This window comes from Suillus subalutaceus (genome assembly GCF_016647625.1).
Source record: "Suillus subalutaceus strain FC151 chromosome Unknown DFJ58scaffold_285, whole genome shotgun sequence".
Taxonomy (NCBI): Eukaryota; Fungi; Basidiomycota; class Agaricomycetes; order Boletales; family Suillaceae; genus Suillus; species Suillus subalutaceus.
The window spans coordinates 24,010-46,455 of record NW_024540534.1 but is presented as its reverse complement, the minus strand read 5'-3'; the positions used below and the strand labels follow the sequence as shown (position 1 = coordinate 46,455).

At 48.3% G+C, this 22,446-nt stretch overlaps 8 protein-coding genes across 8 annotated transcripts; 3 read left to right on the top strand and 5 right to left on the bottom strand.

Annotated features, from left to right (window-relative positions):
* Window positions 1-428: 428 nt before the first annotated feature.
* DFJ58DRAFT_249503 (uncharacterized protein) lies at window positions 429-1,415 on the top strand. The gene is made up of 5 exons (XM_041379463.1): window positions 429-539; window positions 668-864; window positions 946-981; window positions 1,033-1,059; window positions 1,114-1,415. The coding sequence occupies exons 2-5, from the start codon at window positions 668-670 to the stop codon at window positions 1,328-1,330; spliced, it is 477 nt and encodes a 158-aa protein (XP_041235567.1). The 5' UTR covers window positions 429-539; the 3' UTR covers window positions 1,331-1,415.
* Window positions 1,416-3,878: 2,463 nt separating this feature from the next.
* DFJ58DRAFT_671395 (uncharacterized protein) lies at window positions 3,879-4,256 on the bottom strand (the record flags this gene model as incomplete). Its single annotated transcript, XM_041382950.1, has 1 exon — window positions 3,879-4,256. A coding segment is annotated over one exon (378 nt), but the record flags the coding sequence as incomplete, so codon positions are not given.
* Window positions 4,257-9,543: 5,287 nt separating this feature from the next.
* DFJ58DRAFT_872122 (uncharacterized protein) lies at window positions 9,544-10,064 on the bottom strand (the record flags this gene model as incomplete). The annotated part of the gene is made up of 4 exons (XM_041394340.1): window positions 9,544-9,595; window positions 9,647-9,730; window positions 9,785-9,849; window positions 9,897-10,064. Coding segments are annotated over 4 exons (369 nt in total), but the record flags the coding sequence as incomplete, so codon positions are not given.
* Window positions 10,065-10,456: 392 nt separating this feature from the next.
* Window positions 10,457-11,241, bottom strand: DFJ58DRAFT_671403 (P-type ATPase; the record flags this gene model as incomplete). Its single annotated transcript, XM_041382951.1, has 2 exons — window positions 10,457-10,737; window positions 10,791-11,241. Coding segments are annotated over 2 exons (732 nt in total), but the record flags the coding sequence as incomplete, so codon positions are not given.
* Window positions 11,242-12,983: 1,742 nt separating this feature from the next.
* Window positions 12,984-15,786, bottom strand: DFJ58DRAFT_719578 (uncharacterized protein; the record flags this gene model as incomplete). The annotated part of the gene is made up of 8 exons (XM_041384652.1): window positions 12,984-13,645; window positions 13,908-14,157; window positions 14,201-14,456; window positions 14,507-14,682; window positions 14,733-14,862; window positions 14,915-15,116; window positions 15,196-15,397; window positions 15,454-15,786. 8 exons carry the CDS (start codon window positions 15,784-15,786, stop codon window positions 12,984-12,986), a joined length of 2,211 nt encoding a protein of 736 aa, XP_041235563.1.
* A 45-nt stretch (window positions 15,787-15,831) lies between these two features.
* Window positions 15,832-16,134, bottom strand: DFJ58DRAFT_630580 (uncharacterized protein; the record flags this gene model as incomplete). The annotated part of the gene is made up of 2 exons (XM_041381195.1): window positions 15,832-15,965; window positions 16,017-16,134. Coding segments are annotated over 2 exons (252 nt in total), but the record flags the coding sequence as incomplete, so codon positions are not given.
* Window positions 16,135-16,885: 751 nt separating this feature from the next.
* Window positions 16,886-20,308, top strand: DFJ58DRAFT_848246 (uncharacterized protein; the record flags this gene model as incomplete). Its single annotated transcript, XM_041393603.1, has 9 exons — window positions 16,886-17,052; window positions 17,171-17,590; window positions 17,616-17,789; window positions 17,877-18,222; window positions 18,279-18,866; window positions 18,917-19,279; window positions 19,413-19,550; window positions 19,696-20,021; window positions 20,101-20,308. 9 exons carry the CDS (start codon window positions 16,886-16,888, stop codon window positions 20,306-20,308), a joined length of 2,730 nt encoding a protein of 909 aa, XP_041235561.1.
* A 708-nt stretch (window positions 20,309-21,016) lies between these two features.
* Window positions 21,017-21,767, top strand: DFJ58DRAFT_249421 (uncharacterized protein). The gene is made up of 4 exons (XM_041379462.1): window positions 21,017-21,100; window positions 21,154-21,358; window positions 21,411-21,619; window positions 21,748-21,767. The coding sequence occupies exons 2-3, from the start codon at window positions 21,238-21,240 to the stop codon at window positions 21,569-21,571; spliced, it is 282 nt and encodes a 93-aa protein (XP_041235560.1). The 5' UTR covers window positions 21,017-21,100; window positions 21,154-21,237; the 3' UTR covers window positions 21,572-21,619; window positions 21,748-21,767.
* Window positions 21,768-22,446: the final 679 nt, after the last annotated feature.

Here is a 22,446-nt window from a genome sequence, read left to right as displayed (position 1 = left end):
ACTTACCTAGCATGTTGTGGGCAAGAGCGTGTGAAAAAAGCACTGTGATATAGTCTAAGTGTCAATGTGAAATTGTGAATATGGCATGCACTGAAGTTCTGGAGCCGATGATGGATCGATGATATCCGCGTTGTTGTTCGAGATGTTTGCTAGTGCACTTACTAGTATACTGGTAACTGCAGAGGTTCGCAGCGGAGTTTTAATCTGCTCTTGCCCTCATCGTGCATGTCACCTTCCTGAACTCAACGACACGGCCTCGAGCTTCAAGGATGCCATGCGATATCGGCATTCTCTCCGTGTGGGCACTGGGGATTAATTACGACCAACAATCTAGCGTGCCTTGAGTTCGTCTGACTTGATCTTCGACCTTTGGTATTCGCATATGCGCCCATTAAAAGTCGCAAGTCTCATGATCAAATTAACTGGACATCGGCTCTGAGGATCTTGGTACTTCCTCTTACACTTTTCAGGCCTTAGTCTGGCTCGAAGAAGGTCATGACAGGTCTATTATCCGGGCACGTACATTCAGCAAATACCCAGTAAGTAACACACCACACGCTAGCTTAACTATATGAAGACAAATATTTAAACTTGCGCGACATATACAGGTATTTCAATTGTTCTTTTTGATTTTGATTTCGCTTTGGCTAATATGATACACTTACAGATGAGTAGAATGATTCTGATACCTCTCGTGACGTGTACCCTCTGTGTTCTCATGTACCAGATACTGACGAGCTTTACCAAACAGTTTCATGTATTCTTGTCACTATCGTGTAGAGATGACTATATGCCAGGGTATGTGGCGATGTCGGTACCTAGCCGCAGACCTTTAATATACATCAATGCGCGATTGCTTGATATGTGCGTGAACTAAGCGCGTCGATGCGTGTGTGCTGATATTGGAGTTGTGCTGTTGGGTCGATTGTTTATCGGTTCTGATAGGACGTCGACCGGAGCGGCACGATCGCGTTCAACGAAGTACTGTTTCCCTATTCTATCTCATCTTCCTATCGATCTAATTGAGATTAGTTCTGTGGACTCTGGAAATACATCAAGGTGCGTACATGCGCCTAGCTCCACCTACACGGCTTATCAAAAAACTATCAATAGGACTGGCAGAACGTATTCCGCCACTTCGACAGAGACCGCTCCGGCACCATCGACCGTAACGAGCTCCGCGAGGCCCTCCATCAATCGGGTTCAACCTCAGCCCACCCCTAATCGAACTCGTCCAAGTCAAATACGGTGCGTCGTCCATTCTCCCACTGTCGAGTCGTGCCTCCGTCGAGTTGCCATCTCACAACTCACTCTTCTAAAACAATGCTAATGCAAGATATCAAAGCTTCCAATGTAGCTAGCCCTACGGTCCTACTCCTGGTATCACGTTCGATCGCTTCGTTCGCGCTTGTGTGGTTATCGTGTGGTTATCAAGCAATTGAGCGAGGCGTTCCAGAATCTTGATACGGATAATGATGGATAGGTGCAGATTAATTATGATCAGTTTATGCAGACTGTTTTGTCGTTGCCTTGAAGTGGTTTGGGGGATGGAATCTGGAGAGGAGAACGTGTACTTATAGTTTGTCGGCAACAGCAGCAAAATGATGTATGTAAGATATATATGTTCTTATTCTCGCAGGTAGTGGTCACTGCAGCCAGTCGGATTAGAGGGCACCAGTCAGATGAGACGATTAAGTCGGCATGTGCCATGTTACTATAGTACCGGAAGCACTAAAGCGGCAACTACATAGAGGACTCAAATTTGGTCCATTTGCACCAGGATGAATTTTAGGAAAGGCAGCAAAATAGTCAATATTTAATGTTTTATGAATTTTAGGGTGTTGTTTCAATTTTTGGTGACGGAGTTTCACTGCTGTGTAGAGCAGCTACTAGAGCTAGGGAGATATGCCTTGATATGTGTTCGACACTTACCATCCGACGATTTTTTCGCAAGACATGGCGTTATATGGACGCCTAACTTGCGCCTACCGGTGTGTTTTCTGGTTTTTGAAGGTGGTAATTGTGTTCTCACAAGGTAATCAGCAAAGGGCTTAATTCTTGACAAGCTGCTTTGCTATCAAAAAGTACAAGGGCCACCATCGTGTACAACTCACACAAGATGTTTTAGATGGTGCGGATGCTCCCTGAAGGGTTAGACAGCGCCAGGATGACTTTTCGTAGTTATGTTTCAATTTTTTGGGGGCAAAATTTCGATACTTAGTAGAATTTAGTAAATCTATTCAACAAGCTTTGAACTACACTTCTCAACTACATTACAGCTGAGACAGGCATGTTTTGATGTTGCATTTAACGATTGTGCATCGGAGCTAGCCGAGCGTCTAAAGGTGCTTCTTGTACTGTAGTCTGCGGGAGGCCCCTATGCCCACCATATGTTCTTCCTACTATGAGCTAATCCAAACCGATCGACGGGAGTCGACATTAAACCCTCATCGTCGTGATGAATGCTCGCTGTGTGGCAATTATGACCTGCCATGGAGTATCTTTCCGTGGGCTCCGAAGGCTCCTAGCTGCGGACGGAGCCGTAATGGCCATCGATTTTCGATGCGATCTTGGCGCGCGAGCTCAGCGCCAACTTGGACAGTCTTCCTCTAGCAACCCTAGTATATATGGAAAGCCAGACCACCGTGCTCTACTTTTACAACTTCTTCTTAGAACCTGCCTATTGAGGCAAGTGCTTCTATTGACCTCCGAAGTTCCACCCTGTACGACCATTAGAAAAAATTATTAACCGTTAATTGTGATACGTCGGCGTCATAATTCGAGGTATCTCTTATTCTGACTCAGACATCTGAGCATAAGCGCCACGCAAGTACTGGTATGTGCTACAGCAGTTTGTGAGTATATTCGATCGATGTATGCTTCACTACCAGAATGTATTATACTGATTAGGCTACATCCGAGTCGAGGCATGGTCATTGGTGACTGCTCACGCAAGTGGAAGCCATGTCCGCACCCAAGTGTTCTCCGCTCTCAGGTCCTTCGACAATTGCAGCAGATCATCCGTGTGTGATAAGCGGTTACGCTCTTTACTACAGGGACATCATACGAGAGCTTGATTGCGCATTTCAGTTTGCATGACTTCGGAGGTGTTGGCGGTCTGTGCTTTCAGCATTGATGTCCTCGTGCGCCCCAAGCACGGCCTCGAGACGCTTGCAATTATATACAGCCTACCGTATGCTATACTCACGTAGAGGTACGTTCGACCACAGCCTCCCCTATCAATTTCAAACAATTTACTACAGCTGATAAGATGGTGTTTTTCGTGCTTGCATTCTTTACTGAATGTCCTCTGGACCTCATCACTCGAGTGCAGTCCCCTCGGTCCCTGTGAGTGTGGCAGCAATATTGACGGACCCGCATGTATTTTCTTAAGCTCTTTCCGGAGCCTCCGGCTGCCACTGATGCACTACTATCATGACGGTCAGCTCCATTAGCGGAGGGCAGGATATTTTTGGTGACGGCAACATAGAGGTCGCGGTGACAATGTTCGAGGCGTAGCATATCTGCAACAAGTACTGTGAACGGGCTGGCTTGCAGAAGTATCTGAGTCAAGATGAAACAGTCGAAACTCAGGACTCTTAGTAGTGAGCGTGATGTTTGGATTTCCCCGACGAAGACGCTCCGGACTCTTAGTAGCGAGCGTGATGCTGTTGTATTCACGTAAATTTACTCCTTAACACGAACTTGAAAATGATGTACAATATGACTTCCTTCTCCGCATCTACCATGACATGTCACAACTGATGGATCACAGTTTGATACATTTTTCCGATGGGGGTGTTCGGAGTAAAGTTGCCGTGGTCCGGTTCAGGTCCGGTTCGGGCACATCTCATCTGAACCTGAACTCGAACCGCTAGCTAGGTATGCATTTCTGCCGGACCCGAACCTGGACCACTGGTTCGACGACGGACCGGTTCTATGCAGTTCTGTTCAGGTTCGGACCGGTTTCTGAACCAAAAAATCCATGCTACAATAAAATTTTCGTTGCTAGCTACTCTGAATTGCGCTTTCTGCACCTCCCGCGCTGCATCATCCATCAAGCGCTTCTTCTGTGCTGTCCGTTGAGCAGCCAACTCTGCTTTTTGGCGCCTCCGCTCCTTCTTATATGTGCCTTTGACAGTTTGGATGTCACCGAAGTTCTTTGGGAGAAGGCGAGCGCGCCGCTTCGTGTCTGTGAGCCCAGCATCCGAAAAGGCACGTTCACAAGGGACGGAAGACCCTTGGATAGGCAAAAGTCGAGTGCAATGCGACTCAGCACTGGATAGCGAACGGCATTAACCTGATGTGTGTTCCCGAAGGTTGCTGGAGTCAGTTGGGTACTAAATGTGAAGGTAGTAGATTCATTGGGTAACGTCGGTGATAGTGACGGAGAAGCAACTGGGGGTAAGGAAGCAGTTTTTTGTGTAGGTGAATGCACCCATTCTATGTTGCAGGCATCTTTGAGCGATCCGTCGATATTGAGTGCGCACTGGTCCATCGTGTCAGTGGGGTCGAGACAATATTCAAGCAGGTATATTTGTTACTTAGTAAAAAACTGTACAGTACCAAATATCTGATCAAGATCGTTGCCGCTCATAAGTTATAACTCATAACAAGCTTGATGTCTGATCATTTGTTTTCGGATCCTACTAACGGACTAATGGTTCGGTTACGGTTCGAACAGGTTCGCTACGGTCCACAAATTTAGTCAGTCCCCCGAACCGCGAACCGCTCCCCTGCTGGACACTCTCGAACCGGACCGTTATTGAACCGAACCGTGGTCCGGTTCGAGGTTCAGAACCGGACTGCGGCAACTTTAGTTCGGAGGTCAATGGAAGCACTTGCCTCAATAGGCAGGTTCTAAGAAGAAGAAGTTGTAAAGTAGAGCACGGTGGTCTGGCTTTCCATACAACCCTGCTTCATTCTCTTGTCAAATAATCCGTAGTGGTGAATACTGGCCAGGTCGATCATGATCTTGTCACAAACATGTCCTACTGGGTCCTAATCCTCGTAGCAATGTTTGATGATGATCCCACAGTTCAATTGATTATTGAGTAATATCGCATGCGTGCATCTACCACATTGAATATACAAATTGTGAATAAGCCATTAGTGGGATTCAAAGTAAAATTTTGAATATTCAAGAAACACGCTGAAAGCGCGTTGAAACGTGTTTGAAAGAATTGCGAAATTTTTCAAAGTGTGAATTTAAACTCCGCTTGATTACCTTAGCCACGCATGCAAGTCGACGATTAGGGGTTAGGGTTAGACGCAATGCCTCGAACATCCGTGCGTCAAGACCTCTTACACCAGCTAGACGCTGCTTCGCTGCAAGTTGCATTGGCTCATATAGAGCATGCTAGACGTAATACAGAAGATTCTGAATCATCCGGCTCCGATAGCTCAATCCTAAGTCCTATGATTATATCTCCAATATCTCCTCTATCAGATATGTCTGACGGTTCAACTAACTCAAGTACCGACTCCTCCGATATCGATCTACACTTTCTGCGCCTTTTGGGAGATATTGTAGCGCTTCGTGATGAAATAGAGAGAGCACGAGTCCTCCATCGCCCTGACGAGCCCCCCATGCGTGCGCCGCAGATTCAGCTCTTACCTCATTTTGCTGCCCATCGCCCAGATCTCTTTCGCCAGAAATTGCGTGTATACCCTGACATTTTCGATGACATCCTCGACTATATCAGCGATAGTCCCATTTTCCAAAACCACTTGAACAACCGTCAGCTTCCCATCACCTTACAGCTTGCAATATTTCTAAATCGTGCAGGTCACTATGGCAATGCGATAGCTAACGAATATGTCTGCCAATGGGCGGGTGTTAGTGTCGGATCAGTTACTAACTGCACCAATCGTGTCATGATCGCTCTACTCGAGCATCATGACGAATTCATCTTCTTCCCAAGTCTCACTTCGAATGACGCTGCTTGTGCCCGAGACTATGTCTCGAAGATCTGCCCACAATGGCAGTAACGGTATCTTTGCTACGGATGGCTCTATGGTTAACCTCTGCTATAAGCCGGGGCTCTTCGGAGACACGTTTTACAACCGCAAGTCCAATTTCTCCCTCAATTGCCAGGTATGTCGTTTTTCTTCTCAAATTTCAACTGATAGACCTCTTATAGGTAGTGGTAATGCCTCATAACCTCCTTATAGTGGATTATTCAATCGGCCACGTCGGTAGTGCACACGACGCATATGCTTTCCACTCAACACGCGTTTTTCAAGAGCATGAGACGCTCCTTGGAGACGAGCACTGGATCTGGGCCGATAGTGCTTACCCTTTGGAGACCTGGTGCATCAGTGCCATTCAAGAAGCCGCGCAATGGTGCACTGAAAGTGGGAGCAAAAAAAATTCAACTTTAATCTGTCTACGGTACGTGTATTATTTTTTTCATTGCGTGTACTTACTAATTTTTGGACTTAGGTCCGTGTTCGTATCGAGCATGCCTTTGCGGCGCTCAAAGGCCGTTTTCAGTCCCTCCGCGAGCTTCGACATCCGATACAGACCGAGAAGCACCTCGAGTACACTTCGTACTGGATCATGTGCTGCTTGATCCTCCATAATATGGTCATCCGGTTCGAGGAACGGCGTTGCATTGACACTACAGATTGGGCCAGGAGGCAGGATGGGTCTGTAGAGGAGCAGGAGGAGGAGGATGTTGGTGAAGACGGAGCCGGCGATACGACATATGCAGGAACTCCTGGACAGGTGTCTCGCAGTCGGTTGATGGACCACTTGCTTGTCACACTTGAGAGGCGGAGGCAGGCAGAGCAGGAGCAGACAAGGCGCAACAGGTAACAGTAGGGACATATACAACATGTAAAGCATGGACATACAACAATGAGATTAGGAATGCGCATATCAATGTGACGCGAATGAAAGACAAATGTATTATGAATTAAGTGGATGAGGAACCCCCCTTTGACGAAGACGCTTCTTTCAGGTTGATCAACTCGATTTCAAGGCGAAGGGCAGCCACCTTCTCAGACTGAACTTTGGCCTGTGCTTCAAGAAGACGAAGCTCAAGTGCCTTTGCCTCCTGTGACCGCGCGTGCACTGAAGCAACTTCATCACGCTCTATTGCACCCTGGTCTCGTTGGAATTGGAGCTCGCGCTCTTGGCGGAGAGCATTGACTTTGGCGATTTTATACTCAGAGGAAGCTGCCTTTGCAGAGTAGATGTAACTCATATCGTCAGTGAGAGACCCCACCTGGTCAAGCACATCTGACGTTCCCGATTGAACGTGCCCTGAAAGGTTGCGCTTGTGCTGAGTTTGTCGGCATGAGGGCTGTGAGTCTACACGGGACGATGAAGAGAACGTCCGTGCAGATGAGCTGGGGGTATTGGATGATGAGGATGCCATAGATGCTGGCTTTTTTGCACGAGGGGGGCCACGATTCATGGCACGACTGACATGAGACTTGCCAGTGAAAGCCGCTTCACGGCGATCATACTCAGAGGCATGATTTAATGGCTTGAAGGTAGGGGGGGGTGAGGGGGACGTTTGGTATGGGCAGTTTGCTGCTTAGACGCTGCCGAGTATCGCTCTGATCCCCATAGTTATCTTCCTCCATCTCCAAGTCCTCAGCGCCACCATCCCAATTTCCCTCACCCATTGTGTAGTCCAACTCTTCAGGCACAGGGTCGTAGTCGTTATATGTAGGGTCATAGTCGTCATGAGCAGGGTCATAGGCCTCAGTAAAGGTGGCAGGTGGGGCGCTGTCAGCAGGAGGGTTGTGTATGTTAGAGGTGGTAGTGCGAGGAGCGTCATCATCCACAATGTCATCAGGATCAAAATCTAAAGCCCTCTCTTTCCCCTTTGGTTGTGAGTGTACCGCAGAGCTAGAGGCAATCAGTTTGGTTTTAGGTTGGGTGAGCATGTGGAGGCCACCAGCACGATCTTTGCCAGGAACAGAGGAGAAGGTCTTCAGAGAAAAGGCAGGGTTGTCCTTCCACAACGCATCAAGGTCTTCGAACCACGGAAATTCAGATGCTACTTGCACTGTGATTTTTATAGTTTGATAAGATAATTTAAATAATTTAAAACAAAACTTACCTCGGAGATTTACTTTAGCCTGAGGGTCGAGAGGGTTGACGCCAGCGCCAGTCATCCCAAACCGAGCAATTGCAGCCTTATACTTCCCCCTGAGACTGAGATTTTGTCATTAGTATGTACAGACGAGATGGGAACAAAGTACATACTATGCGAGGCGATTGGCAACAGCTTGTCCAAACTTTGGCCTATTCTCTTCTACAGCATACTGGGGCCCATATACCGGGTCATTGGCGAAGATATGTTTGGCGATTACAAGGTGGATTTTGGCTTTACTCCTGCCAGAAGGACGATCAGTGCTAATCGTCATGTCGCGTTGCTTTTTGTTGTCGGAGAAGAGTATGCGACAGTCGGGTGAATGTACAGCAAGCCAGGATACAAGAGGGGTAGTGCGATCATGGTTGACAGTTTCCCATCTGATCTTGGAAGGGGCAAAGTTGGTATCATCCCCAGGAGTCGGAGTGGCATCTCCATCATTCAGATCTGCTGCATGTTGATATTGGGGGGGGGGGGGGGGGTCTGGATGGTCGGTACCTCCTCCTCCTCCTCCTCCTCCTCCCCTCCCACGAGTCACAATAGTGGTACCCCTCGCCCTCGCCCTACATCAGTAAATTCACACATTGCTTAGCTTAGCTTTTTTGAGAAATTAAAACTTATTTACAACTTATTTGCGTTTATTTACTTGAGCGCGTTCAATGAAAAGTAGCGCGCGACAAACAAGTGTGATAATTAGTCGAAATGAAGCGCGCACCAAACAAGCGCAATAAGGCAGAGATAAGCCATCAAATGGACACCTTCATCAATTCAAGCAACATAAGTGAAGTAAGTGCTACATATACTCATTGCGGCTACTGTATTAATGAGACGGCATTAAGTACAGTCCATCATGGCAGCTTCAAACATGTTTGATTGTGGGAGAGGGAGGAAGCAGCGGCAATGGAGTGATGTCGAGATTAGGGCAGATATGGCGATCCAGGCTGAGGTAGTTGCAGAGGAGGCAGAGGCGATCACGGAGGGGCAAGGCGGCTCATTGAGCCTTTGGAAAAGGGCAAAGGGGTGGTGTGGGGACAGAGAACGAGACGGAAAGTGACCGTTTCGTCGTCGTCGATAGTATCGAGCTTGTAACGCGAATCCTTCGCATTGTTGCCTGGCGTACATCTTCCATACTTGAGTTGCAAGAGGGTCTTGTTTCGCAAGTTTTTCTGGGTCGATTTCGTCAAAGGGAGATTCTAGGTCGAAGGAACCAGAAAGTCTAGGAGAGGTAAAGGCGCTGGGAGCATGATCTTGATGCGGGGAGGGTGAGGAAGGTTTGTTTGAAGAAAGAGGAGAAGGTTCTGGATGGGAAGGTATTGTGAGCACCGAACTTTTTAGCGTAGCGACCAATGAACTGGCAGAGGGTGAAAGCCCATCCATGAAGACCTGAGCCGAAAGCAACAATACCCTTGTCTGGGTAGAGCTGGAGGACAGGAGCAATCGTCCAGAACAAGTTCCAGAACAGTAGGTAAGTATACTCAAATACGCTGTTGGGAAAGTCAGCAGCTACGCAGGGTTGAGGCGAGTGCATAGCTCACTAAGCCGAACTCCATCCACAATAGATCTGGAACCACCACAAAACGCCGATACACACAATGTTTTTGTAGAAAAAGTTGACAATCCTACAATCGAAAAGTGTCAGCATCAGCATCAAGCAAAGATATGAAAGAACTAACATAATTCCGTTGCGAGCATAAGACCAGTGACCATGGACAAGAAGCAATTTCTTCAGGAACCGGAACTACTCTATCATAAGCAAAACATCAAAGATGGCGTAAAATCACGCACCTGTGCAATAGCATAGTCCGACGAGTTGACAGCTTGCAGACCCTCCTCACCACTAATGCTGACACCAACATCTGCAGCCTGGATCATGCTGACATCATTCGCGCCATCACCAATAGCGAGGGTCATCACGCCGAGACCATCCTTGACCATCTTCACCACAAGCGCTTTCTGTAGCGGAGAAAACACGGCAACAGATGACGCCCTCGCATTGGGTAGCAAGACGGAGAAGAAGAGCCTTGTGGTCGTCATCATGAAGGGCGTGATCCAGCGCAGCACCATCAATGACAAGTACAAATCCCCCAGTACGATCGCCATTGTTGTCTCCGACAATATCACGGACCCCCGTGCTTAGCCGCCGCATGGGGAAGGCGCTGGCTGATTCTGTGGATGGTGATTTAGGCGCGCAAGTGACGATGCCATGTTCATCGAGTATGCCACTGTCTGGGAAGAATTCCTCTACGGCCTGAATCATCTGTTGTTGAACCGGGTGGTTGCTACCGTGGATGATGATGATATTGGACTCTCCGGCGATGAGATTCGTACTGCGCCCGATAGCTGCATCAAAGGTCTGTGAGACCGACTCCTGAAAAGGGGGATAAATACACACCGATGGCAGTCTCGAGCTTGTCGCCAGTAGCAACCCAAATCTTGATACCCGCGACTTTGAGATCAGCAATTGTCTCTGGCACACCATCCTGGAGGCGATCTTCAATGGCAGTGGCACCAAGCAGTCGCAGCTCGCGCTCCATCTCATCACAAACCGCCTCAACCTTGCCTTCACGATCATCCAGGGCAGTAGAGGCTTCATGATAGCGTTCAGACCAGGCCTCATACTCATCATCTGTAGAAACCCTTTAGCCAAGTGGGTGGGAGCACGAGCTAAATCCGACTCACCCTGAATAACCTTGTAAGCCAAAGTCAACGTCCTCAGCCCAGCATTCGCAAAGTCCTCCAGATGCGCCTCAGTCGTTCTTTTCAAATCATCTCCACCAGCCTTGAGCCGCTCAAAGATGACGTTATCTGCTCCTTTCGTAAGCAAAAACAGTCTGCCATCTTGATCATCCAATTTCTTGACGATGACGCTCATTCGCTTCCGTGCGCTCGTGAACTCCAGGATATTAAGCAGCTCATACCGCTCGGTCTCCTTCGAGAAAGGTGTTTGCAAAAGCAGTTTCTCCTTCTCACGTCCGCGAAAGATGAACCCAGCATCCGCAGCGGCTTGAACGAGGGCAGCTTCGTCAGGTGATTGTGCTTTGTACTCAATGGTACCTGTCGCAGGGTCGACAGCAGTGAGAACGGTATGACAAAGTGCCAGGACGGAGAAAAAGCCGTTAAGCGAGCGTGCTAAAGCACGGTGAGGCGATCTCAACCTGGCTGGGCTGATATGAAATATCTAAAAATGCTCAACCAGTATAAGTGAGTCTTGGCTCTGCCTAGCTGCTATACTCGCAGAATGCAAGAACGTTCGACCCTAAAGGGGACTGCTACTGAACACAGAACCAGATGAAAGAAAGACCCTTGATGTGCGATGGATGTGCGAAAGCGCAAGAAGAAAAGCGAAGTGAGCGCGAAGCGCGAGAGAGCGCACTAAGGTAAGCAGCGAGCGTGGGAACGTGAGCGCTAAGGCGCGCGTTGTGCGGAGAATACCGGATAAGGAAACGGACAAGGAAGCGGATGTGCAAAGCGAGTGCAAACGCAGAGCGAGTGTTATAACAAGTGCGGATAAAGGTCTAGTATAGGCGGATAACGATAACCATTGGAAACACAAAGTGCGCCCAAGTGGTGACTACTACTCTAAGGTAAAACCCAATAGCAAGGGAAGTACAGCAAAGGGGAGTAATAATGATGGTGTAGTAAGTCAGCAACTTTATACTATGGAAATCGCATCGGAAGTGGAAGGGATAGGAGCAATAAGCGCTATGAATACGTAATGACATGTAATAACGCTGCAATGCTTGTTACAAACCACGAGGCAAGGCATATGACGTACCAATGAGGTGGATGGACATAGAGGGACGTTCCTGGACGATAGGCAATGCAGGGCAATGCAGGGTGCTTAAGTGCAATAAAGCGCGCAAGGTGCGCGTGTGGGAATGCTGCGCGTTGTGCGGGAAAGTACCGCGCCTATGGCGCGTTTCGCGGGAAAGCTGCGCGTTATGTGTAAAACGACTAGGGACATGATATAAGTCGAATATAGCTGATGGTGCAAGTCGTGCATTGCAGGCCAATTGTCATGAGTTGTGAAAAGGTGCAAAATGTGCCCATATGTGCCTGCAGAAACGCGAGTCTCTACAACGGTTTGACCTTGTTAATGATGACGACGGGTTTGATACGCTCCGTAAGTGCTTGACGAAGCACCGTCTCTGTCTGCACGCAGACACCTTCGATACAGTCGACGACGACGAGAGCACCGTCAGTGACACGGAGAGCAGCTGTGACTTCTGATGAGAAGTCGACATGACCTGGTGGGGTAGTTGAAGCGGGGGACATCCATAGGGATGGTGGTAGACCAATATTGGAGCGCTCGACAGGATGATCATAGATGGAAAAGTCAGTTGCTGGGGGGTCGGGCTAATACATGATTAAATATGAGTTGTGAATGATGAAGGACGGGTTGCTTACACGTGTACGACGAGGGTGAGTGTCTTGCGGTCTATGTGAGGATGAAGACGAAAGGAGACGCATATGGAGGGAGGTTGAAAGGCGTCAACGATTGCACTGTGCAGTGGGCTCAGGAACACCGTCATGACCATGGTCAATGCTTGGTTTCCGACTCGACGAACGGCTGGACTTCGTGGATGCCTCGACAGCGAGTTCAGGGTTCTGTGCGCGAGCGAATCGAGATATGTAGGCATCCGTCTGCTGCAGCAAGTGGGTGATGCACGTATCCTTTGCTGTATCGATAAGCTTCATATATGCCTCATCATCATCCGCTTTGAGCACCTTCAAACGCTCCTTCGAAGTTGAGGAGGGCCCGAAGTTCACGAATGTTGTTCTGAAGGGGGGTATAGTGAGGATGAGGCGGTACCTAGGACCTAATTAGCAGCGGACCAATAATTAAATTGAGGACCCACCTATGTCATCCAGTCAGGACGCTATCTCGAAGGCGTGGTGATCAGCATATTTGTTGACATAAAATGAGTCGAAAGTATCAAGAGAATGGTAAAACTTGAGGGTGTGAGGAATATACTCGGAACCGTAGATAGGTATCAGGTGTGCTGCACGGAAGACCGTCTCAATATGAATAACCGCAATATTCTTCGAGCCGTCCTCGTGGAAGCTTGGAGCGACCATCCACATACCAGTGTTTTCATCAGGATCATCGCCGATCTTCTCAAACCAGTGTATGAGAGCGCATGGATACACTTCCCAGTTGTGGTTAAATGAAAAGAAACAAATGACTCTCGCAACTTCGAGTCCTCGCATCCCTTCAGCATCTGAACCAGTATTGATGAATATACAATCATTGCATGGGTACTCGTTCCGCCAGAGTGGACATGCGCGAATGTGTTCGCGTCGCATGCCACCAATGCCACTTGGATCACTGGGGGCGTGAAACGTCGCAGCAGCAGAATTGAAGACACGAAGCTTCCCTTCATGGCGAGGTAATCGAGCAGCTGGGATGTCTTCAGGGTTGCGGGCATCATCCGGATTGAGCTGGGAGAACAGAAAGTGACGAATGAGGCGTCGTAGATCTGGAACGGCAACTTCATGTGCCAATGCTGCTACTGTCTGAGCCCGTTTTCGTTCTGTGTGATACAGTGGTGAGGATCAAGTTTAAACATTGCAGGAGGTTACTTACGGGGAGTTCTCGCGAGTGCTACAGAAGCGAGTACCGTTGGACCATCAACTATTTCGCCGTCGTCAATGTCGATTCCAGGTTGTGGTTCAACCACATCGGCATCTGGTTGCAGTGCAATATCAGGGACGACTCGTTCATTTTCATCTGCCAATGTATATTGTTGTTGAGTATGCGAGAAGACGGTCAGAGAAAGAAACATTCAGACTTACCGAGAGCAGCTAATGCACTTGTTAAGATAGTGCCAGTGAGCATCCCTCGCGCATCAAAGTCCACGCGGGATGCTGCGAGCTTATCAAGGCGCTGATTGGTCACAAGCATCTGACCAAGAGCATTGTGCCTGCTTGACCACCGCCAAGGCTCCTTTACTGCCTTGATGTGCTTTGATTCTGTTATTGATGAGCATAGTCCGTTTGGGGCACCAAAGAGTCGGATCATGTCCGAGTAGTGAGTCATTGAGTGCTGACGGGGGGAGCGAGAAGGTGGGAACGACGACATCAAATACCTTGCGATATTGATGAAAACGACGAAGTGCATCTTGGATTTGAGTCAAGGTATCTTCGGTAATGACATTGTGCCGGACAAGGTAACAGAATTCCAACAACGCACGAAATGCGCGTACCATGTCTTGAGGTACGTGGCCTTCGATAGCCGGAAGAAAAACTTTCATCAGCGCTTTCGAATCATCGCCTGTCCACTGTTTAAAGTCGCGACCTTGAGGAAATCGTCGTAGACCAGAGAATGATGCTACAGCAGCAACTCTAACATGTTGTTAGAGAATGTCATTAAGTAAACAAGCGAGGCGACATACCTGCGATCTATGTCGCTCATGATCTCCTCGGCCCGTCTGGTTCCATGCACAGCCTTGAGGTATTTCGCCACCCAGTCGACAAGATGGTCTTTGAAAGCCCCTTTAATGAGCTGGTGGAGAAGGTCAAATGACAGCAACTCGTGGATGTCAGCTCGGGGAAAGTCGTTAGTGAATGGCTATAAAAAACAAATCAGTGTGGTATTGAAGAGCGGGCTATTCCACTCACGACAAGATCGCCAATGAGACCATATTCATCCCACAATATATCCGCGTGTAGTTCGTCAATCAAGAAATCAGTGTGCTCGCGACAGCGGTATCTACCACCACTATCAAGGTCCGTGCGAACTGCAATGCATCTGCATGAAGTATCAGTACCAATGGATGTTGACTGCAAATTCCAATACTCACTTCGGGCACCAATGTTTGACAACACAGGATAGCACGAGTTGTTCCTCGTAATCCGCTATGTAGGGTCCTAGACTGTATATAACGCGCCGGAAATGGCCATCTCCACAGCGCACGACCTCATACGTGGTCATAACAGGTTTGAGGCTGGAGAGAATCGCAGACAGAGAGCTGTGAAATAGCTGGCGGCGGAAGATACGAAATACTGTCGTCTTTAGCATGCTTCTTGTCAGCTGTAACATAGCTCAGATGAATAATAAAATTTAAAATATGAACATACATACTTTTAGGAATGGCGAGGAAACCGATGATTACGAGGGCATCACGGTGTGCACGCCGTACATTGTTGCGTACGTTACCAATCGAGGCATAGAGGGGGTAGTATTCATTATTGCCGGTGCCCACAGAGACAGTGGTCTTGTCGCTACCGAGAATAATTGGGACTAAGGAAGATCCATGTGTTTCTGGATCTTTCGATATGGTGTCCTTGACGAAATATGAGCGATATCCAAAGCAATACCATAAAGATATGAAAGACGTACTGCCTGTTGCCATGCCCAGTCTCCGGACATGAAATCCTTCCATCGGCGTGTGGAGTCCGATGCGTCGTATTCACGAAATGGCACGTAGTCGATCTCATCCTTGTAATCAGGGTTGGCGAGTATGTTGTGTGCCATCGCACGGGGGTCCCTGTACCAGACCTCGAATTCATCATCCATCCATGGCGGGACAACCTCAGGTCGTTCTCCTGAGTATTGGGCCGAGAAACACTGCCAAGGGACATCACCGAGTTGTGTCGCATCTATAACGTTGTGTAGATCTTTGTGATCCGCGAATGGAGGGGTGTCATGGTGTCTCGCAAGAGTTGCGGCCATTAAGTCACACAAGAAATCCAAATTTCTTGCAGACATGTGACACTTTTTGAATGCGAACTCTGCTAGCTCGAATTCTATTCTGTTGCGATAGGGACTCCAATCATCAGGAGCCTTCAATGGTGCGGGAGTTGGGGGAGTGCCATGCGGCAGAAATGTTCCATCAGCTGCGCATGGTCGTCCTAAACACATACGAGTCAAAAACAGAGTACTGAAACTTGAAGGAAACGTACCGTTTAACACTGAATGATACGTACGAAAGTAACGCTCGCTCGCATCAGTGAATTCGGCATCAGTGCTATTTAAATCCTCGTGGACTGGACCAGTGAGTATGGGAGATGACGGCTGGGGTGGTTGTGAAAAATCCGGAGGGGGCAGTGAGAAATCTCAGGGGGCAGTGAGAAATCTCGAGGGAGAGAGGGTGACCGGGATGGCGGGGGAAGTGGTGACTGGGGTGGTGATGGGATGTCCCGAAGGGACGGTCCTGAAGTAGGGTGAATCGAGCGCCTGTGGTGGGTAAGACCTGACTGGCTTCGAAACCAACGCAAGCATCCTGGAACAGGGCATGGAAGCTGATGCAGGTGGTGAACACGACGGGGAGGCATATGTGCTATGCTGGGATGTTGCTGTTGACAATCGACTCTCGAGTATTTTGAGGGCCAAAACACTCAAGGTTTGGGGCGCGGTTGTAATCACCACATTAGCACAGCCAAGGCAAACTTTAATGCTAAAGTGAAGGCTAGATGTGGGATGCGAGCAAACGGTACCGAAAAGGCTTTGGTAAGCGTTGATGTTGAAGCTGGAAAAGCGGTGGTTAACCGCCGTTTCCTTGCACCTGCGAGCAAAAATTAATATACTAGAGGTGCGGGAAGGATCAGCTATCTCCTCACCAGACAGGTTTTAGTAAACGTCGACGCTAAAGCCACAACTGGAAAATTGGTGGTAACCTCGGTCTCCTTGCACCCGGTACCGAAAAGGCTTTGGTAAACGTTGGTCTCCCTGTACTAGTAAACAAAATAAATATATTAACGGTGCGGGAAGTGTCAGCTATCTCCTCACCAGACAGGTTTTGGTCTCCTTGCACCCACAAATGAAAACTAACATGATGACGGTGTGGGAAGTGTTAGTAGACTATCTCGCCGGAAAGGTCTTGGTAAACGTTGATATCTTGCAGCCTGAGGCAAAGAGTTGCATTGATAATATTCTGGAAAGAATATTAGTAAAAATTGAGGTTCCACGGCAACTGCAACAGATCGCACCAATATATTAGTAGGTACGTCAGGGCACAAGTAGGTCATTTGGTCAGAATCAGCCTAGGCTTCAATTTTTGAAAAATTGTGACGGAACTCACCTTGTTGCCAACTACCACTGTCGTCTCTTTCTTCAGCCTTCCGAACCCCCCCATCGATACCATGTCTGAGCCTGCTAGCGCAGTTCCGAAACGCATGATGACTCGTCCTAAAAATGCAACTCAGCATCCAGGACGTATCCTCACTGAGGCCAAAGGCTATACCAAAAGACGTACCAAAGCTCAAAAGTTCGCTGACGACAAGCGTGAAAAAGAGGAAAAGCAGGCAAGTGAAATGGCTGTACAAGAAGGATATAAGCGCGTTGCTGCATTTGAGAAAAAAATGCAGACAGACCAAGCTGCTAAACGTGCTGATGCACCAAAGCCTACTCGTCCCCGCCCACGCCCTGTAAAAAAGGTTGCGAAACCCATGGAGACCTCTAACTCGACTATGGCCGAGGATCAGGCCATTGGCGCTAAAGGCAAGGGTGGTAGGGCTAGAGATAAATCAGCAGCCAGGTGCTAATGTCGAACATCCTGAGAGTGATGCAGAGGACGAGGAGCAGGAGGCGCGAGTGCCTGGAGCACGCAAAAAGAAGGGGAAGAGGACGGTGTTACCAGTGAAGATGCCAGTGAGAGACGCAATCGAAGCAGCTGGCCTTATCGATGACTCGGAATCAACAATGCCACGTGACAACGATAAGAAGTCTGGTGATGTGTAAGGAGCTTACTTCTCAACCATAATGCACTATCTGACCGAGACGGCTCTTTTCTTTTTCAATTTAATGCTTCATGGTGATGATAGCTCTACAGCAGGTCCTGCAAAATTCGGTGTTGCTGCTGGGCGTATTTCGCATTGGAGGTTGGAGATCCCTGAAGAGCTTACCTCCGCCGCCACTGCCTCGAAGCACAGACGACCATCTACGATGCCTTCTGACTTCTCTAGTATGGTTCCCTCCTCTAAACTCACTAGGGGGAGTACTGTTAGTAGCGGTGGTGCCCCACTCACACCCATCAATACTATCACCGGTGCTGGGGCTGATAGCATGGCAGATCATTTTGTGACTCTGTTTGCAGACGATGATTTGGATGAATCAGTCGAGCGCTCTCAGGCCCTTGCCCGTATGTCCAAACCAAAGGGGGCCGCTCAGGTGAGTTCATTTATTTAATTCTTTTCTTGACGTGTCAACATTAACTATGTTACCAGGGCGTCAAGATTTCTTCTATGGTCCCTGATACTTCCATTCAAGCAAACTCAGCCCGTCGCAATACCAACCTGGCCCCCAAACAGCTCAACACACTTGAGCCTGACACTGTCACTGACGATAATGGCGATATGGATGTTGAGGTGGCTCGCCCAGCAGTAGCGTCGCTCGTCAACTACGCATCCGACACTGACATGGAATCTGATCTTGAACCTCCTCCTTCTACGCAGGTGCCCAAAGGATACTATGATGACGACATCCGCCGAGCTGTGGCTCTCAATCGAAAACCAGCATCCTACCCTACGACTCTGTCAACGAGTGTCAAGCGCAAACTTGCAGACATAGAGGACGACCTGACTGACGATGACGCAATTGAGGACGATGCAATTGAGGACGACACAATCGAGGATGCCCTACTCGAAGATGCTCCCTTCGAGGACGACATCATGGTCGGTGATGACTTCGGTGATGATCATGCCTCCATGATCGAGGAAGATTTGCTCTCGTCCGAAGTTGAGTTCATTAGTCACATCAAGCCCGTTGTCAAGGTTGAATCCAAACCAGTATCTTTGCGGGTCACGTCCACGGTAGTATGCTTTCGTGATTAACATTTAAATTATACTGACTACACATAATGCAGACTAATGTTGGTGTCAAACACAAAGCTCCCGTGACCAAGCGGACAAAATCTTCCATTGCGCATACTCATAGTCTTTCCAGCATCTCAAGTGCTGGTTCTGGTGCCGCGTTGGGTCCTGTAGAAGTGGAGATCCTTCCTCGTTCTGCTTACAGGATCAAAAACCTTCCTGGAGGTCCTCGGGCAGTCACTAGGTGGAGCGCAGTCTTCATTCCAACTCTCATTTCCGCCGTTGGGGACCAAGATGAAGTTTGGGGCCGACTCGAGTCGGAGACGACGCTTTGCGCTACCATCCAGGACACCTGGAATGCAGTTTACGGTGATATACCTCACACGGTCACACCCGATGGGCCGGTTATGGCTCTAGTAAGTGATTGTTGACGCAATTCGTATCTGATTGTGTTTTGTTTTAAATAGGCTACCCAGCAGGCTATCAGAGTGGCGCAACGGCATTGGCACTACTGCCATCACAGTACTGACGCACTTCATGTCGACGCAGGACGATATCGAGAGTGATGAGGATCGCAAAGATTTTGCGAAAAACTTACGTCTCAAGCTAGGATTTTTGTATGGCAGCATCACGGAGGACGGCAAATACAAACAACCCTTCCAGTCTGAACTCCTCGTTCAGGTTCTGGTACAGCATAGGTGCGCTACTTTGGGTGCTATTGACAGCCACAGGAAGACCTCATACGCGAAGGGAGCTCTGAGTCTTGCCACTGCGGCGGCATGTATATTTGCTCTCTCGTCAAACCACAATTAACTTATTTCTCGTGTTTCAGATGGAACGCGCCCTCGATATTATCGGTGGGGACACGCGCGTCAGTGAACTGAAATTCAACAGTAAAGGGAAGGCCGTCAAGGTCCCCCACAGCTTGAACAAAGTCACGGGCAAGGCCAGTAACGCTCTCAAGGCGTTTTCAGACACCAACTACGGCGAGGCGACCAGAGGCTATATGAAATCCATCAACCGGCTCCGAGAGTCAGTCCTCCAAGACGTCTGGGAGCGCACAAAAGAAATCGCTGTGAAGAGGCGTCACGGTGGTGCGTCCACCATTCTGGATGAGGATTCCGACGATGAGCGCGCAATCATCGTCGACGACGACTGGTAGTACCTTTCTATTATTCACTACTATTATTCAACTGACAATTTGTATTTTGTAGAGTCACTCGTTTTCTGTCGATAGTACCCAGCATCCCGTGGCCTACTACTACTACACCCACATATGGCCATCGTTATCCTTCACCACCAAAGCCTGCTTTCCCTCCGCCCAATTCTTCCTACATCACACCACCCACATCGCCAGACACGCCGTCACCAAGTTATTCAACATCGATGTCTCCAGCATCAACGGCATCTCCTCCAACGCCCCCAGGTGTAGAGGTGCCGCATAGTAAATTGAATCTCTCGCGCTTGTTCCTGCTTGACGTCTATATTTCACTACTTACTAGTACTTGCATGCTCTTTCCCTCGCTTAATTTACAAAATGCCAGTGTTTTTGTGGTTATTTTTATATTAAAAGTGTGAAATAAGTGAAATAAGCATACAATAAGTGAAATAAGAATCACCAATTTGCGCTACGCAACGGAAAAATAAGTGCTACTGTCAAAAATAATTGCCCAAAAAGCCAGAAAAGACTGGAAAAAGTCACAGTCAAGAGGAAGGACCTGCTTTTTCGACTTAAAATTGCCTTGTGGCAAGTTTACAGCAAGTGGGTGTCACCATTCTTGCGAGGGACTTATCCACTCCTTTTTGGGAAATTTGCCGGCGGCAAGTCACAAAAAAGGAAGTTAAGCAATGTGTGAATTTACTGATGTAGCCCTAGCCCTCCCCCTGCCACGCGAAGGTTGCGGTGGTTGCGGTGGTTGTGGTGGTTGCAGTGGTGGTTGGAACTGGCTCATATTCAGACCAGCAGATATTTGAGAAAGCTGTTGGAGGCGTGCTGAACGTCTTACAGCGGATGGGCGTATTGGGGGCATCGTTCATGTGTAGCATGAAGTTTTGATTTCAGACTCCGATGCCTGCTGCCGGGGTTCCGAAAAGTTTGCATGTTTGTTAACGCTTTCAGGGAAGTTTCAAGACCAGCTTTGAATCCCACTATTGTTATCGACCAAGTTCACCGAGGCCTACCTACACGGCTACACCCATACCAAAACAATGAGCTAGAAAAAATTACGCCACGGGCCGTGAGCTGGCATCTGTTTCATTTCCGAGCGTCCAGTGATACAAGCACATAAAGTAATTGGCTGCACCTTTCACTACTTGTGTATAAAAGACAGCCTAGCACCCGATCCGATGCAGAAAACACTATCGGGACTCGACTATGAAATTCACTTCACTCACCACTATCGTCATATCTGCCACAGCGATGGCTGGCGTAGCTATCGCTCAGGGCTTGCTATACGATACTGCATCACCCGGCGGCCTACCCTGTAACCCAAATGGTGAGCACCTTTGTGGCCTACGTGCAGACCGTGTACTTACGGTTATCCATAGATTCAGTGCAGTGCTCAACAGACCTGCAGGGTTTCAACGACGAAAAGGATTACGGGTTTTTCTGCGGACCTGATTGGACGATTTTATCATGGACACCGTGTTCCTGCAAAAATTGTTGCATGGTGGTTGCTGATGGGGATGACTTCCAGTGTGGATACTGAGCGAGCCCGTCTTTTCCTACTGCCTTCACGTACATTCAGCAAATACCAGTAAGTAACACACCACCCGCTAGCTTAACTATATGAAGACAAATATTTAAACTTGCGCGACATATACAGGTATTTCAATTGTTCTTTTTGATTTTGTTTTCGCTTTGGCTAATATGATACACTGACAGATGAGTAGAATGATTCTGATACATCTCGTGGCGTGTACCCTCTTTGTGTTCTCATGTACCAGATAGTGACGAGCTTTACCAAACAGTTTCATGTATTCTCGTCGCTATCGTGTGAAGGTGAGCACATGCCAGGGTATGCGGCGATGTCGGTACCTAGCTGCAAGCATTTATATACATCAATGCGCGATTGCTTGATATGTGCGTGAACGAAGCACGTCGATGCGTGTGGCGAATTATAAAAATTTAATATTGGAATTAAATACTAGTACCTGTCCAAACCCAAGATATCGCGCCCAAGACGCTGTTACGCCAAGTACACTAAGTTTTCCGCTAGTAGTATCGTCTTGACCGCTTTCGTGATTCGAGAACATATGCGGTCATGCGAGGAAGGCGCCATCACTCGTATTCGACATCACCCTCTGGGGAACAATCACCGAAAGGCTATTGAGTGCTGCGTCATGATTGCGAGCTAATACACATACAAAATTTGGAACGTGATCATCATGATGTCATGACGATCTTTATTACACATTGACACCCAGGTTAACATTGTCACAGCGCTCCTTCCACGCCCTCATGATGCTAGGTAAGTAACATTAACACTCGGGCTCGAAAGGCAACAGAGAAAGACAGGCTCACTCAGTTTCCACACCAGCTGGACATCATTCCCATTAGCAACCGCCTTATAGCAATTTTTGC

Coding starts and splice junctions, on each gene's coding strand:
- DFJ58DRAFT_249503 (XM_041379463.1), top strand. CDS start 668: ATGAGTAGAATGATTCTGATACCTCTCGTGACGTGTACCCTCTGTGTT. Junction 982..1,032: donor GCACGATCGCGTTCAACGAA/GTACTGTTTCCC, acceptor AATTGAGATTAG/TTCTGTGGACTCTGGAAATA. Junction 1,060..1,113: donor GACTCTGGAAATACATCAAG/GTGCGTACATGC, acceptor AACTATCAATAG/GACTGGCAGAACGTATTCCG.
- DFJ58DRAFT_249421 (XM_041379462.1), top strand. CDS start 21,238: ATGAAATTCACTTCACTCACCACTATCGTCATATCTGCCACAGCGATG. Junction 21,359..21,410: donor CCTACCCTGTAACCCAAATG/GTGAGCACCTTT, acceptor GGTTATCCATAG/ATTCAGTGCAGTGCTCAACA.